Below are 17,858 nucleotides of genomic sequence, written 5' to 3'. Positions count from 1 at the left end.
CAGGTGGCTGATTAGTGGGACAAGGATATCATGTAGAACAAAGCAGGAATTATATCAACATGTCAGAAGTAGTCACAATCAAGCTACGGTAACCTTTTACAAACTGTACTCTTAGTTGCTTAAAAATGGTATTAGGAAAGCAAAGAGTATGTGGTATGCAAATAGAATAGCTAATTCACATGATAAAATTAAAACCATATGGTCAGTTGTGAAGGAAGTATCTGGTCAGCAGCACAAGGGCGATGGTATAAAGTCAGTTGGTAGTAAAAATATTTCTGTTACTCGTAAATCAGATATACGTACAGTATTTAACAATCATTTTCTGAGCATTCCTGGTGAATTAAACAAAAATTTAGTTTCTTCAGGGTACCATATAACTATCTTGGCAAATGCCTTTCCAAGATTGATGTCTGAAACACTCCTCTGTGATACAGACAAGGGGGAGATTGAGTCAATAATTAAATCACTGGTTATGATGGAGTGCCTAGCAGAACATTAAAGTACTGTGCTGCACATGTTAGCCCTGTATTTAGTCATATTTGTAATTTTTCCTTTGGGAAGGTCAGTTTCCAGAACAACTGAAGTACTCAGTAGTAACGCTGCTTTATAAAAAAGGAGAAAGGGATAATGTAGACAATTTAGACCTATTTCTATGCCATCAGTGTTTGCTAAAGTTATGGAAAAGGCTGTGTATGTAAGGATAACTGATCATTTTATATCACACAATTTACCATGTAAATGTACAGATCAGCTTTAGTAGTCATTTAACAACTGAAAATGCTATATTCTCTTATCTCTGTGAGGTACTGGATGGGTTAAACAAAAGGTTTCAAATGATAGGCATATTTTTTTTGATTTGACTAAGGTGTTTGAGTGTGTTGATCACAAAATATTGCTCCAGAAGTTGGACTATTACGGAATCCGGGGAGTAGCTCACAATTGGTTCACCTCTTACTTTAGCAACAGCCAACAAAAGGTCATTATTCACAATGTTGAGAATGGCTATGATGTGGGTGGGGGGTCTGAGTGGGGTACGGTCAAGTGGGAGGTGCCTAAAATATTTCTGTTTGCTGTGACACTAGCTTGGTAGTAAAGGGCACAGTTTCTCACACACAATTCAACAAAACCTGATGTTTCAATTTCACAGAATGGGCATACAAGTGAACAGCTCAAATTTCTAGGTGTTCAGATAGTAAACTGTCGTGAAAAGCCCACAACCAGTATCTTGTTCAAAGACTTAATGCTGCAAATTTTTACTATTCAAACAGTATCTGAAGTGAGTGATCGTTCAACACAAAAATTAGTCTACTTTGCTTATTTTCATTCGCTTATGTCATGTGGTGGTGTATTTTGGGGTAATTCTTGCCATTCTAAAAGGATATTTTTGGTTCAGAAACAGGCGGTTTAGGCAATATGTGGTGTAAGTTCACGAACCTCTTGTCGACCCCGTTCACTCAGTTAATACACGTCAGAAAGCAAACCTGCATTTAGATCAGACTTCCTTAACTCTTGTGCAGAAAGGTGTGCAGTGTACTGCTGCATCCACTATTAATAAGCTACCACCCAAATTCAAAAATCTTAGCAGTAATCCACGCGCTTTCAAATCGAAACTGGAGAGTTTCCTCATGAGTCACTCCTATTCTTTCAAGGAGTTCCTTCAAAAATTAAACTGATTCTTCTTGTAGTGTTGATTGTGTTTACATAAACGTATGGCTTCAGTTTTTTGGGTTCATAACATTATATTTTTATCTGTTATTACTTTCGTGTTGTAATTTCATTTACTGACACGTTCCATCACCTGGGAGATTTGCTCCTCAATTTGGTCCTACAGAACTTGACGTGTAAATAAATAAAATAAAAAATGAATGGATGTGTTGCATTTGTGGGTCTAACACTAAAGCCACAATTATTTTGAGCCTATTGATGCCAAAACATTGGCTTTGACCTGCTGCAATGCTATCACTGTGCGTGATGACAGAACTTTGTCAAAACAGGTGAAACAACATAGCAGCAAAATATATTTTGCATGTATTATTTTTTACAATGGAAGTTGCAGTGGCAGACTGGTCTGTAGCTTAGCCCATGACTGGAGTTAGCCAATGGGTGATTCCATTGTTACGGACAGTTGTACAGTTGATAGTGAAGCAACATATTAACATGAAGATACATCCCATAAGTTATTTATTTTTTTCTTTTTATGAATTGACCGTACTATGGACTACACAAAGCCAAGACTTGATGATACAAGCTGTAACACATTACTGAGGAAATCAAAGATATTACACATGTATTTGTAATTCTTGTAATACCTGCAATACACTTCAGTGTGTACACAAGATTCCTTCTAGTAGACCTATGTAACAGTGCAAAGGTAGACTTTTCTAAAAAAAAAAAAAAAAAAACCACAAGCCAACGTAACATTCTTTGCCGTGACATATGTATTCCACAGGGGACATTCAACTTCTTTGTTTAGACTGCAGATCATTTAGTTCTTGAGTGGTGGTGGCACAGATCATGTTGTTTACTGGATCCATATAGGTGTAGTAGTGATGGCAAGTAAATGTCGGATAAAAATGTTACAGAGTCCCAGAATCACAATCAATCCACCATGTGAATCACAGTTGGTTGGTAAATTATGCTGACGCCATTTGAAGTTTTAGGGCTGTTCACAGTGCACACCCCCCCATGAACCATGGACCTTGCCGTTGGTGGGGAGGCTTGCGTGCCTCAGCGATACAGATAGCCGTACCGTAGGTGCAACCACAACGGAGGGGTATCTGTTGAGAGGCCAGACAAAAGTGTGGTTCCCGAAGAGGGGCAGCAGCCTTTTCAGTAGTTGCAAGGGCAACAGTCTGGATGATTGACTGATCTGGCCTTGTAACAATAACCAAAACGGCCTTGCTGTGCTTGTACTGCGAACGGCTGAAAGCAAGGGGAAACTACAGCCGTAATTTTTCCCGAGGGCATGCAGCTTTACTGTATGATTACATGATGATGGCGTCCTCTCGGGTAAAATATTCCGGAGGTAAAATAGTCCCCCATTCGGATCTCCGGGCGGGGACTACTCAAGAGGATGTCGTTATCAGGAGAAAGAAAACTGGTGTTCTACGGATCGGAGCGTGGAATGTCAGATCCCTTAATCGGGCAGGTAGGTTAGAAAATTTAAAAAGGGAAATGGATAGGTTGAAGTTAGATATAGTGGGAATTAGTGAAGTTCGGTGGCAGGAGGAACAAGACTTCTGGTCAGGTGACTACAGGGTTATAAACACAAAATCAAATAGGGGGAATGCAGGAGTAGGTTTAATAATGAATAGGAAAATAGGAATGCGGGTAAGCTACTACAAACAGCATAGTGAACGCATTATTGTGGCCAAGATAGATACGAAGCCCACACCTACTACAGTAGTACAAGTTTATATGCCAACTAGCTCTGCAGATGACGAAGAAATTGAAGAAATGTATGATGAAATAAAAGAAATTATTCAGATTGTGAAGGGAGACAAAAATTTAATAGTCATGGGTGACTGGAATTCGAGTGTAGGAAAAGGGAGAGAAGGAAACATAGTAGGTGAATATGGATTGGGGGACAGAAATGAAAGAGGAAGCCGCCTGGTAGAATTTTGCACAGAGCACAATATAATCATAACTAACACTTGGTTTAAGAATCATGAAAGAAGGTTGTATACATGGAAGAACCCTGGAGATACTAAAAGGTATCAGATAGATTATATAATGGGAAGACAGAGATTTAGGAACCAGGTTTTAAATTGTAAGACATTTCCAGGGGCAGATGTGGACTCTGACCACAATCTATTGGTTATGACCTGTAGATTAAAACTGAAGAAACTGCAAAAAGGTGGGAATTTAAGGAGATGGGACCTGGATAAACTAAAAGAACCAGAGGTTGTACAGAGATTCAGGGAGAGCATAAGGGAGCAATTGACAGGAATGGGGGAAAGAAATACAGTAGAAGAAGAATGGGTAGCTTTCAGGGATGAAGTAGTGAAGGCAGCAGAGGATCAAGTAGGTAAAAAGACGAGGGCTAGTAGAAATCCTTGGGTAACAGAAGAAATATTGAATTTAATTGATGGAAGGAGAAAATATAAAAATGCAGTAAGTGAAACAGGCAAAAAGGAATACAAACGTCTCAAAAATGAGATCGACAGGAAGTGCAAAATGGCTAAGCAGGGGTGGCTAGAGGACAAATGTAAGGATGTAGAGGCCTATCTCACTAGGGGTAAGATAGATACCGCCTACAGGAAAATTAAAGAGACCTTTGGAGATAAGAGAACCACTTGTATGAATATCAAGAGCTCAGATGGAAACCCAGTGCTAAGCAAAGAAGGGAAAGCAGAAAGGTGGAAGGAGTATATAGAGAGTCTATACAAGGGCGATGTACTTGAGGACAATATTATGGAAATGGAAGAGGATGTAGATGAAGATGAAATGGGAGATACGATACTGCGTGAAGAGTTTGACAGAGCACTGAAAGACCTGAGTCGAAACAAGGCCCCCGGAGTAGACAATATTCCATTGGAACTACTGACGGCCGTGGGAGAGCCAGTCCTGACAAAACTCTACCATCTGGTGAGCAAGATGTATGAAACAGGCGAAATACCCTCAGACTTCAAGAAGAATATAATAATTCCAATCCCAAAGAAAGCAGGTGTTGACAGATGTGAAAATTACCGAACTATCAGCTTAATAAGTCACAGCTGCAAAATACTAACACGAATTCTTTACAGACGAATGGAAAAACTAGTAGAAGCCAACCTCGGGGAAGATCAGTTTGGATTCCGTAGAAACACTGGAACACGTCAGGCAATACTGACCTTACGACTTATCTTAGAAGAAAGATTAAGGAAAGGCAAACCTACGTTTCTAGCATTTGTAGACTTAGAGAAAGCTTTTGACAATGTTGACTGGAATACTCTCTTTCAAATTCTAAAGGTGGCAGGGGTAAAATACAGGGAGCGAAGGGCTATTTACAATTTGTACAGAAACCAGATGGCAGTTATAAGAGTCGAGGGACATGAAAGGGAAGCAGTGGTTGGGAAGGGAGTAAGACAGGGTTGTAGCCTCTCCCCGATGTTGTTCAATCTGTATATTGAGCAAGCAGTAAAGGAAACAAAAGAAAAATTCGGAGTAGGTATTAAAATTCATGGAGAAGAAATAAAAACTTTGAGGTTCGCCGATGACATTGTAATTCTGTCAGAGACAGCAAAGGACTTGGAAGAGCAGTTGAATGGAATGGATAGTGTCTTGAAAGGAGGATATAAGATGAACATCAACAAAAGCAAAACAAGGATAATGGAATGTAGTCTAATTAAGTCGGGTGATGCTGAGGGAATTAGATTAGGAAATGAGGCACTTAAAGTAGTAAAGGAGTTTTGCTATTTGGGGAGCAAAATAACTGATGATGGTCGAAGTAGAGAGGATATAAAATGTAGGCTGGCAATGGCAAGGAAAGCGTTTCTGAAGAAGAGAAATTTGTTAACATCCAGTATTGATTTAAGTGTCAGGAAGTCATTTCTGAAAGTATTCGTATGGAGTGTAGCCATGTATGGAAGTGAAACATGGACGATAAATAGTTTGGACAAGAAGAGAATAGAAGCTTTCGAAATGTGGTGCTACAGAAGAATGCTGAAGATTAGATGGGTAGATCACATAACTAATGAGGAAGTATTGAATAGGATTGGGGAGAAGAGAAGTTTGTGGCACAACTTGACCAGAAGAAGGGATCGGTTGGTAGGACATGTTCTGAGGCATCAAGGGATCACCAATTTAGTATTGGAGGGCAGTGTGGAGGGTAAAAATCGTAGGGGGAGACCAAGAGATGAATACACTAAGCAGATTCAGAAGGATGTAGGTTGCAGTAAGTACTGGGAGATGAAAAAGCTTGCACAGGATAGAGTAGCATGGAGAGCTGCATCTAACCAGTCTCAGGACTGAAGACCACAACAACAACAACTATTTAAGGGAATATTTTGTGCCACATAAATGACACCGTTGTTAAAACCACAGAACGAATAAGTGGTTACGCACAAATTCAAAGTTGGTAGTTCCTTTTCTGTCTCGGAATGACACTACTTAAGGGAATGTTTTGTGCCACGGAAACGGCACCGTTGTTAAAACCACAGAACGAATTATTATTATTTTTTTTTTCGCTCGGCGAAGTAAATGAAACCCATTTCGGTTCAGTAACAACCATACATAAATACTGACACGATACTATGATTTCAAATCCATGTAACGATAATTCATTACTCTTTGTTTATGCAAAGGATTTTCTTCCACCAGTTTCACTCGGTGTTAAGGATGTAGGACAAGTCTACCAAGTATTAATTAATTTAATAAAGCCAGTTCGAATTCACTTTGCTGAGTAAGCCCCTCGAAACGTTACCTAAAAGAAGTTTTACGGTATAAACAAACACTTACTCCGCAGCTGCACCATGCCTGAAGAAATACGCGTAGGATCTCAGAAGTTCATCTCTTGATCTGATATCACTGAAATGTTCAGGTTTTTCTGCAATGCTATCATATGTCAACAAAAGTCTAGCATCAACAAACACGTCCTGACATGCACCGTAACCCAACGCTACTTTTGGGTGCTGGTTTAAGGAAAACTGCTTTTCAGCCTTCACCAATCCTTCAAGCACTGAATTTAACCTGGTTTGTAATTCATCACCCGCCTCTCTTCTCACGTACAATGAATATAAAAGGACTAATAATGAAATAAAACTACAGTACTTCAGAAAGTTTCCCATTTTTGAATTGGCACTTCCTAAACAGCAGGCAACCAAAGATAATTTACTACCAGAAAGATACGTGCCACGTGAAGAAAAAACGCTAAATACGAAAGGTCATATCTTTTACTTGTGATTTACGAATAGACGTCAATAATCAATAGTATTTGCTGCAAATCATTTATTTCAGTCCCAGTTTTGGTTAATTTCTTGCAACGTAAATCCAATGATTTAGTTGAAAATTAATTTTAATACTTACGCTTTGATTCAACATGCAACTAAAATGACACTACTGGCTTCCTTGGTGGTTGTTTGGTTGATTTGGGGGAGGGAGCCAAACAGCGACATCAACGGTCCCATAGGGTTAGGGAGGGATGGGGAAGGAAGTGGGCCGTGTCCTTTCGAAGGAACCACAAGCCATTTCCTAAAACGCCTGAGGGAAATTATAGAAAACCTAAATCAGGATGAAATTAGAATTATATATTAATACCTTCAGCTACTGACGGGCGTTGATATATATCAACGGGGACAGATGAAAATGTGTTCCCCGACCGCGACTCGAACCCGGGATTTCCTGCTTACATGGCAGACGCTTTATCCATCTGAGCCACCGAGGGCACAGAGGATAATGCGACTGCAGGGACTATCTCGCGCACGCCTCCCGCGAGACCCACATTCTCACCTTATATGTCCACACACTAAATTCGCAGTGTCCCTACCCAACGCACTCATTACTCAAGGAAGAGATTCTACCAAGTCCCGTATGAGTTCGGGTAATATGTGTGCATCTGCACAGAAGAAAGTCACGGTGGGTATTGACAGAACTATATACTTTATATGGATATGGTGTCTGTTTTTTCTTCGTCATCTTAAGGAAAACTGCTGAGCCACACTGACTGGGGTTGTGACCGCTCTACACTGCTACTGCTGTACTAAGCCATTGCGCAGTCCTTTCTGGCCTATGGGAGCCTGGTGTATGGATCAGCATCACATTCAGCATTGCAGCTGCTGGACCTATCCACCACTGTAGAGTTCGACTTGCAACGGCAGCTATCCACATCAGCCCAGTGAACAGCCTCCTCGTGAATGCTGGCGTTCTCTAGTATGGCTCAGATGGCAACTGCTGCTTGTGAATTACACAGCCCACAACCATAATTAGTCTCACCATCCAAATTACCACCTCCATTTCCTTAACACGGCAATCCATTGCCCACAACAACTTCTGGGATTCCAATTGCACTCTGTGTCCAGTCGCTTCTTACTGAACTCAACACCTTACCTCTACCACATTTCCTGCAGGTCCACTTACGTACATGGACCATGCCTTGGCCACAGCTTTGTCTGGACCTACTGCAAGATCCAAAAGGCCGAGTGCCACTTGATGCCCTCAGCCAGCAATTTCTTTCTATTCTCGGCGAGTTACAGGGCTCAAAAACAGTCTGCACTGATGACTCAATTGTCTACAATTTTGTTGGCTTGCTTACAGTCACATTGGATATACTGAACAGCGTTCCTGGGGTATTTTCACTGCAGATTTGGCAGCCATCCATCGCGCTCTTGAGCATATCTGCTCCTGCACAGACGAGTCTTTCGTCATCTGTAGTGACCTTCATTTGGACCAGGATGTGTGGGAATCCTGGGCATTGAACATGCTGACAGGCTGGCCAAATAGGCTGCCAGTAAATCAACTCTGGAGACTGAACCACTACAGACTGATCTCCAATTTGTCTTATGTGGCAAACTTTTTGGGGTCTGGATGCCGAGTGGTGCACCCTCATTACACCAAATAAACTACAAGTTTTCAAGGAGACAATGATTGTATGGCAGTCATCTATGCATACCAATCGCAGTGACTTCATTGTCCTTTGCCAACTCCGCATTGGCCAAACAGCTGGTATGGTTTTATGTTTTCTTCTTGAGGATGGTCTTCATCACCCCATCTAAGGTGAGTGTCTGGCCTCCACCCAAACTTCCATTTAACTCTTCCTCACTTTTTGCTTGCTGTTTGTTCGCCTTGGTGTTGGTCTTTTCCCTATCTATGTTCCTTGAGCTTTGTTTTTCAGGCTGGAGATTTTAGTGTGTTGCAGAGTGGCTGGCTCATCCTTTTTAATTTTGCGATCAGACAGCCCAGGCAATCTGCTATATTATTTTAATACCTTCCACTACGTTTTCCTTTTAGTGTACGTTTTCCCCTTTTGTTACCCTCTTTCAGCTTCTTCTTAAGTATGGTTCTGAGTTAGTTTTACGCCTTTTACTTTCCCCAATTCATTTTGGTACCGTTTTTATCCCGAGACCTGTTTGAATATGGAAAAAGGGACTGCTGATAGTTTGGTCCCTTTACTCCCCAACCGAACCAACCACCATTCGTACCTGTGATCGAAGAGTGGCACTGTTTTAAATAACTATATATCGTCAGCTGAGATAACTCAGGCAGAAATTGGTGTTGACATTTAGATTATGGCATTAGATTTGAATCATGAATACAATAAAAAGAAGAGAAATCATAAACGATGGATCCGTATTTTACCCAAAAATCACGGACATCAAACAACCTTTATAAACAAAGCAGCATTCATAAACGAATACAATAAAAAGAAGAGAAATCATAAACGATGGATCCGTATTTTACCCAAAAATCACGGACATCAAACAACCTTTATAAACAAAGCAGAATTCATAAACGAAGATAAATTCATGAACCACTTTCGAAAATAAAAGCGAGTTTTGTATGCTTTTTCAGCTGTGTCTCGAGCTCACTTTGGAGGTGTAGTACTTGCTCGAGAAAGTGCAAGTGACAGTTTAATATTTGATAGCTGGCGATTACTGTCATCTTGAAATATTTATACCATGTCCCCAACAGTACAACTTTGAAGCTCTCGTGCCATGTGCAGGTTGCTAGTTATGTTACCCTGAAGACTTATTTGAAAGCTGTTATTTTTATTGAGTACCCAACATCAGTTAAATAAGAAGCAATATCGAAGTTAATTTCTACCGACTTTTTGAGTTATACTTTGTGTAAGTGCACTAAAAGACGGTGTAATACAGTAGATAATAGGATAGTCATGTTCGTTTATTAAAAGCTACAGCACCCTAAAATTATAATTCCTTTTCCAAATCCACTATACAGGTGCTCAAGTGCATTTATGTCGCCAGTACTAGAAAATGGATATACTGCCAGTATTATATTAATTTTAACCGTTGCTAGGATTAAGTGAGCTGTTATGAAACTGCAAATCACCTTTCACAAATTACTCAATAATACTTGATTACTAATACATAAACCTCTCCATGTGTCATGTAATATAAGCACCACACACTTTCATCACAGAAATTAACCATTATGTGTTCATAACTGCAGTGGTAAAACCTTTAACTTCCAACAAACGTGAATGAAGGAAGTTAACATTATGTTCCTGTTACAATAAACACCAAATTGCCATGGTTCTTGACCTATATCGCAGAGAATAAAAAAACACATATCATGTTATCAGAGTTGGATGGTACTGACTGCACGGAACGAAATCAAACCTCACATCATTTTGTAATCATCATAGCTGTTCACCATAAAATGATCAGTTTTATGTAGTTACTCAAGTATAGTAATAACACTTTTTTTTCAACTTTCTCAATACATCTCACTTGTATTCTAAAGTAATTGCAGGAATGTTATTCTAAATAAGAGGTGAAAGAAAGTGACAGCTGTTAAAGTGTAATTTATTTTATTTGTAACTATACATTTTCTACATAATTTTCAGAAATAAATATTTCTAGGTGCTAGATGAGCATGCAGATGCAATATTCTTATAAGATCTTAATAAACTGTTGTGTTCGTTGATGTAGGCATTGCAAATGCCTCTTATTATAACATTTGCAATGTGTAACTCTTAATTTTGACCATTTTGACTACGTTTGCGAAATGGGACTCTGTGAAATAATTATTTATTTTTATTTTCTGCCACCAGTCACTTTTATTTGTTTTACGTTTAATTGCACACAGTACAATGCATTTCGAGCATCTTCAAGTGTTTATGCAAACAGAAAATTGTTACCTAAAAATAAATTGTCTTAAACGAAATTAACATAGTACCTAATGTTTACTGTTCTCTGATGAAGTAGCTGCTGGGATATTTGGAGGGAGAGGGCGCACTGATTGGCCAGAAATCGATGTACAGCGATGTCTTCTGCTGATATAGAGCTGTGCCTCGTTGTTTGTTATGATTGGCACTGCAGCCTGTGTGGGATGCAGATAGTCTTCCATCAGTTATTATATTGCGAAAATCGTGTGATATGTAGTTGACAGTTGTTTACCTACGAGTTTGGCATGCCAAAGCTAAGTTTTTCATCCTTGGTACAGTGGCGGAGCTGTTATATAATATTACACAATTGTACTTTTATTTTGTCGCTGTTTTTTTTATGTAAATTCACTGCATAATATTTTCTATATACATGAAAACACTGTACAGTTGATAGTGGCCCTGTCACATAGCCCATAAAGTTGGCTACGCTTGTAGTGTTTTGATGAGTATCGATTATTCCATTAGACTTTTGTATACAGTATATTAGTTTATATGCACATAAACACGTTTACTCATACTGTGCTTGAAAATCATGTATCCACTACTGGAAACAGTAAGTTGTTTTTCGATTTGTCGATTTGTTCACTCTGTGTCCAGCCTGCAGTAGCTCAGGTGGCTATCTGGAAGAGAAACTCTGACTTAGTCGAGGCCAAAAGACCAGTACACGGTTGAAGGACAGGACGTATCTCGTATCGGCGGTCGCGTATTGCCCGATGCCCTTGAGACTAGCGATATCGAGCAAGTCCGGTTGTCACCATACAGGGAAGATTGTGGGTTCGAACGGCCCCAGGGTGATCGCGCCGTTACGGTGAACAGTGTGGGAGAGGCGGCGGCTGCTGCGGTTGACAGTTCGAGAGTTCCAGATTTGCGGAGAGTGGGGTATTTGTACGCGCGTTCTCCCCCTTCCTCTCCACTAGTCCTAGGGAGGCTGCGGTGGTCCGGCTGCAGGCGCACGGTGGAGGGGATAGCGGCTGCCCCCGGCGGTCGCGTTCGGCTCTCACAAGGGAAACTCCCCATCGCACCCCCCCCCCCCCCCCCCCCCTCAGATTTAGATGTTGCCTATCTTGCGCATGGACTGCTCAGTTTGTATATTTTGCTTATTTCTTTCATAGTTCCACACAACTTCTTCCTGTTTTCTCGATTGATCTGTGTTCAGTTTTTCAAGGCCTATCCACTCTGCCAACTTATAACTAAATCCGAGGGGGGTGCGATGGGGAGGTTCCCTTGTCAGTGTGGGCATTCTGTCTGAGTCTGTGGCGGAGGATGTAGGCGGGCGCGCTCCGACAGATTGCCGCTATCGCAGGGCTCCACACTGCACTTGGCATTCTTCGTCCCTGTTAACCAGGCTGTCGTGAATCGTTATTTCTAGGGATTCTTTGACAATACTTTTCCAGACGCCAGATGCTAAGCACAGCACCTTCATTTTTTCGAAGTTGAAGGTGTGTTCTTCCTTTATGCTGTGTTCTGCCATGGCTGAATTTTCTGTGTGTCCTAGTCGCACACATCTGATATGTTCTTCACAGCATTTAGATATACAGCGCTGTGTCTTTCCAATGTACTGTTTTCCACATTCACATAGGATGCTGTATGTTCCTGGCGTGTTAAGCTTCAACGGGTCTGGCAGAACCTTGGAACTCCCTCGTCTTTGGTGGTAGGTGTAGAACGGTTTTGAAATTGTGTTTGCCCAGAAGTTGTGCAGTTTTGGCCGAGAGTGGACCCACGTAAAGAAGGAACGCGAGTTGTTTGTCTTCTTCTTCTTCTTCTGGGGTTGATGCTGCTTCTTTCTTCCTTTTTAGCATCCTGTTGATCTGCATTTCACTGTAGCCATTTTGGTGGAAGACCTCCCTCAGGTGTTGCAGCTCGGATGGTAGGCTGTCTTTGTCGCAAATGGTGTGTGCCCTCTTTACCAGGGTGGTCAGCACTGTCTGTCTTTGTGCTGGATGGTGGCAGCTTGCTGCATGAAGGTATAGGTTCGCATGTGTCTTCTTCCTATACACTGTATGGCCTAGTGAACCATCTGCCTTCCTCTTAATTAATATCTCATGGAAGGGGAGGCGTCCATTTCCCTCCATTTCCATCATAAATTTGATACTCGGATGGATGCTGTTGAGGTGCTCCAGAAACTCATCTAGCGCCTGTCTGCCATGCACCTACACTACAAAAGTATCATCGACATAACAGAAGAAGTGCTTTGGTTTCTGTCCAGCAGCTTGAAGGGCCACCTCCTCGTAATGTTCCGAATAGAGGTTTGCAATCATCAGACCCAGTTGGAAACCCATGGCCACACCGTGGATCTGCTTGAAGAATTCCCCATTGCACAGAAAGTAGGTGGTTGTCAGTGTGTGTTTGAAAAAGCTGACTGTTTGTGGTTCAAAATGCTGAGCCAAAACTGCCAAGGAGTCTTGAAGGGGTGCTTTCGTGGAGAGTGACGTCACGTCGAAGGTCACGAGTAGGTCTTCGCTTTGTAGTTGCATGTCCCTGAGTACTTCTATGAATTTGGTCGAGTTTCTCACATGGTAGCTGCAGTGTTTCAGCGTCGTTAGGTGTTTTGCTAGTGCTTAGCCGTGAGAGTTGATGGTGTCCAAAATCGGCCTCAGAGGCTTATAGATCTTGGAGAGTTCATAAAGGTGTGATATCGCTGGCGCTCTGGGGTGCAGCCGCTTCTTCATTGGCTCAGGTAAGTCAGATTTCTTCAGTAGAGCTATCGTCCTTCTAGTCATCATCGGGGTTGGAGCCTTCTTCAACCTCTTGTAGGCCTCATTTTGTAGCAGCAGTTTTGTTTTCTGCTGTTACTCGTCGGTGCTTAATGGCACTGTTGCATTCCCTTTGTCTGATGTTTTGCATCCACATGTAGTAAGCGTTGCTTCACACGGTGGAGAATGGCAAAACAGAGGCACGCCGGCGACCAAGGCGTTGCGAAGTAGGCAAGTACAGACAGCTTTGCTGACAGCAGCAGTCCACTGACAGGCTGAGGCAAGGACCCACACAGACCAAGCGCCGAGCGAAACCTGGATAGTGCTGAGTAAGGGGAAGTGAGGCCAGCACGCTAAGTTACGCTGCAATATACTGCGGGAGTAATAACAAAAAGCTATCACCGAGGGTAAAAAATGTCCTCCTGCTGGATATAAATAGTGGAGCGCAGGCAGCAACAGACAAAAGCCATTAGGAAGCAGTTCGGATCTGAGGACAGATGTGGTCTGTGTCCGAATGTTCAATCTTCGTAGGTGACGATTCCGGAAGTCTGTTCCAGCTTGCAGGAGTCAAGTGTTAGCCGCCAGATGTCAGCTTCAGCTCTGGAGGTCGGCCCAAGTCCGGTCGGCACCATGGCTGACTAACCACAGCGAGTACTTCCAGCAGGACCGGCCGCAGCGCGGTCTTGGTCACAGGCGCCGCCGGGGACTGACACCCGGACTTCACAGCAACCCGGCCCCACGGCACGTGGTCCGTCCATGATGGGACCTCGCGGACATCGCGACTGATGGCTTCCCAGCCGCCGGTGCAGCAGGCGTCGGCAGCTGACCTCACGGCGACGAGTTCATCTCAACCACAGGGCATCCTGGCTTCAGCGGAGCACACCGTTGGGTGGCTTGCGGAGTATAAATGTAGATGTAGATGTAGATGGTGGCCTGAGGCTCCCGAGTGCGACTAGCAGCGTGCGTTGCGCGCATTGTCGGAGAATCTACACAGCAGCAGCCATGCGGAGGGATCCGCAGGGCTGGGCAGCGACGAGGAGGGAGAAATTGTAAAGAAAGTTCAGTAAGTAATTGTAAAACTCTACGCCGTCTCGGTCTTTGGAACAGCCACTGTGTCTGCTGCTAACAAGTGGTGCAGAAGTTGTAACAGATGGTAGGATCGTTGTATCAGGGTCGTCTCTAAGGGATCGGAGAGCTACTAGTTCTTCCGCAGTTATGTTATTTTTAGGTAATCGACATCTGTTGATTATTCTGCAGATTTCCCGTCCGACTTCCTCTGCTTCATCCTTTGGAAGCCCTCGTATTGCTTCTTCCAAGCAACAGAGAATGTTCCGTTTCGGTGTCGTTCTGGTAACAGGGGCGAAATTCATTCCTTTTTTCGAGGATATGATTGTGGCAGCGTCCAGTTCTTTTCCAGTCATTACAGTTTCGTTACATGGCAGCTAGAACCCGTGTAATATCATTTACGTGAAAAGGGAGGTTGAGCCCTATGGATCCCCCCCTCTCCTCTTGGCTATGTCCTTGATATTGACAGAGTTCTTAGATATCCTCCTGAGGTATAGCGTTGCAAATTCTGCCCAACTGGCGCGTTAGATTATCAAAATTCCGAGATGGTTGGAGGGTCCTGCCCATTATACTCCAAACATTCTAAGTTGGAGAGGAATCCGGTGACCTTGCTGGCCAAGGTAGGGTCTGGCAAGGACAAAGACAAGCAGTAGAAACACTCGCCTAAGGCCGCCTTTATCTGGGGAGAAGGGGGTCTGCAGTAGCCTCACCTAACTCTCAGGAGGAAAAAAAAATATAGTGTTGGCAGATGTGTTTCTTTCGAGAGAATGATTTAAATGCTGGTACTGCGCAGTTTTGTAACGGAGTCAGACCTGGAAATGTTTTATGGCTACTTACAGGTTACCATTCATCTTCCAAAATATTAAAAATAGTCCACACCTTCAGTTCTAGCCCTCCCCCTACAAACTCTTGTTTGGGCGCCATTGAGCCCGTCATCATGCATCGTGAGTTGTTACTGCTAGTTTTCGCACTTGTAAGACTCTACCTTGGCCAGCAAATCGCCGGATCCCTCCCCAATTGAGAACGTGTGGAGCAATATGGACAGGAACCTCCACCCACCTCTAGATATTGACATTTTAACGCGCCGATTGGACAGAATTTGGCATGATATCCCTCAATAAGTCCTCCAACAACTCTATCGATGCCAAGCAGAATAACTACTAGCGTAAGGGCCAGACGTGGACCAATTCGTTACTGACTTGCTCAATTTGTGAAACTCTTCATCTTGATTAAATCATGCAATTTTTCTGAAACTGTAGTCATTTGTTTGTACATGTACATCAAATCTGCTGGTCTTTCCGTCCCATTCGGATAATTCATTCGTGGTGTGTCTTTTTTTTTTCTTATTTGGAATAAATTTTTCAGGGCGTTTTCAGTAAAGTCCTTCATTGTCGTAAAGTGTGAAAGTCGTAAAAACTGCAAAAACGGCATAGGCTGATGTGAAGGCTGTGACAATGTACACAAGATTAAAAACCCCGTTAATTTACAAACAATTTTGAATTTCGCGCGGTATGAATCAAATAACTGCTTGGCCTAACAACGTAAGCTGTCACCCTCTGCCATCAAGAAGCGCTATGAGCTGCAAACCCGAAGTGAGGCGAACACAACCGACTGGCTGATAGATCGTTACCGGGATTTGACGTCCCTAGACACAAGTAACAATATATATAGATATAGGCTCTCTACCTGTCATTGTTCGTGAAGTGCAATATCTGTTGCAGCAACGGTGGTAAACATGTTTGTTTACATACAAAAGAACATATTCAGTCGGAAAACGTGTCCTGCATGACAGCTGTGGTCCCAAGAATTGATTTCGTAGAACTGAACTATTAGTTCTTGAAACAAAAGGAACTACACGATTAAAAGTCTAAGGTACTAAAGCTGCTTGACACAGTGTGCGCTGGCAGTTGTAAAATCCAGATAAAGTTTCACGGCAATAGTTGATATTATACCAGTCAGAAAAGTAATAGCTTACATTTCCGCTGTTGTTGCCAGGTACAGTATGTTATCATCTGTCATAAGGTTCGACCACACAATGCATTTTTCTGTTCAACTTAGCGGATGTATGTGGTATGCATGATTGCCCCGTCAAATCTTTGATAATAATTTAAGCAACTGCTTTTTCTGTATATATGTGCAATTCTTTTATTGGTTCCTGTTATTTGCGGCTGCTACAGTAAACCATGGTTTTTTATTAATAGCGGGATGAAAAATTTCGCAATATAGAAATATAAAACATTGTCGAGTGCTTTAACTTCCTGACCTAGTAGTGCTACATTGCAAACACCATGCGATTTTTTTAAAAAGTAATATTCTTATGAGAAAGGTTTTACCGATGAATTTAATACTTCTTAGTAATTCAAAGCAACCGACACAGCCGCCGCCCACTCAAGTTTCTGCCCATAATGAATACTATAAAATTAGCTTCTCCATGTTGTGTTTTACGCAATTAAGTATCCCATCCCGTCATAATTGCTATTTAACTGGAGTGAATAGTTTGCACAATCAATGTTCTGCTTGACTGAATCTCCCATCCCGGGATAACGGAAGCGTCTGATTCCACCCCCTCTGCTTTGACCAGTGACGTCATCAGTATGGCGGAAACGACCATTCACAACTCCCATATCGCTCCTATGACGTCATCACGTAACCATGACAACAAACACTAAAATAGATCGAAAAACCATCAAACAGATATTCCTCCGAAAATATGAAACTAACGGGACAAGCGGGGGAAATTGAGGGTTTTTGGGTGAGGAGAAACTAAATATAAACACACGCCACTAAATCAAACGACAAAAAAACACTAAAATAACAAGACTCCACAACCTTCCCAAATTCCACTACACACAAAATCCACTGGAATCGATCACTTCCCTTGACCTAGATAGGTCAAGAGCAACTACCGATACCACACTATAAATCTCAATTCACCATCACCACAGTTAATCCTACCACAAAACACCTAGAAAAAAAATTGGAATCTAACATTTCCCTTGACCTATATAGGTCAACAGCAACTACCGATACCACATTATAAATCTCAAAACACCACACTTAATCCTACCACCAAAAAAACCCTAGGAAATCAATATTGGCATCGAACACTTCCCTTGAACTGTTATCCTTACAACATCTCCACATATAGCCGTCTCCGGTCTGAAAGGCCGGTACTTTAGTAAACCTCATTTCTTCACGACACACTGAATACTCCCCCCCATGAACCATGGACCTTGCCGTTGGTGGGGAGGCTTGTGTGCCTTAGCGATACAGATGGC

At 42.2% G+C, this 17,858-nt stretch overlaps 2 protein-coding genes across 5 annotated transcripts in view; one reads left to right on the top strand and one right to left on the bottom strand.

The window, feature by feature from the left end:
• Window positions 1-6,787, bottom strand: part of LOC126424879 (ADP-dependent glucokinase) — an 89,783-nt gene extending 82,996 nt beyond the window's left edge. The window contains exon 1 of the mRNA XM_050087707.1: window positions 6,439-6,787. Within this exon, the coding sequence (XP_049943664.1) occupies window positions 6,439-6,767 (329 nt within the window). The 5' untranslated portion in view covers window positions 6,768-6,787. The remainder of the gene's footprint in view (window positions 1-6,438) is intronic.
• Window positions 6,788-16,114: 9,327 nt separating this feature from the next.
• LOC126424923 (ankyrin repeat and SOCS box protein 3-like) overlaps window positions 16,115-17,858 on the top strand; it is a 212,186-nt gene continuing 210,442 nt past the window's right edge. For 2 of the 4 annotated variants that reach the window (XM_050087766.1, XM_050087769.1), the window contains exon 1: window positions 16,121-16,452. The gene's annotated coding sequence lies outside the window, so the exon portion shown is untranslated. Of the gene's footprint in view, window positions 16,576-17,858 lie in introns of all 4 variants that reach the window. The other 2 variants (XM_050087767.1, XM_050087768.1) reach the window with 2 other exon arrangements.

Source organism: Schistocerca serialis, chromosome 10 (genome assembly GCF_023864345.2).
Source record: "Schistocerca serialis cubense isolate TAMUIC-IGC-003099 chromosome 10, iqSchSeri2.2, whole genome shotgun sequence".
Classification (NCBI taxonomy): Eukaryota; Metazoa; Arthropoda; class Insecta; order Orthoptera; family Acrididae; genus Schistocerca; species Schistocerca serialis.
Note: the sequence above shows the minus strand (reverse complement) of the source record. Positions and strands in the feature narration are given on the sequence as shown.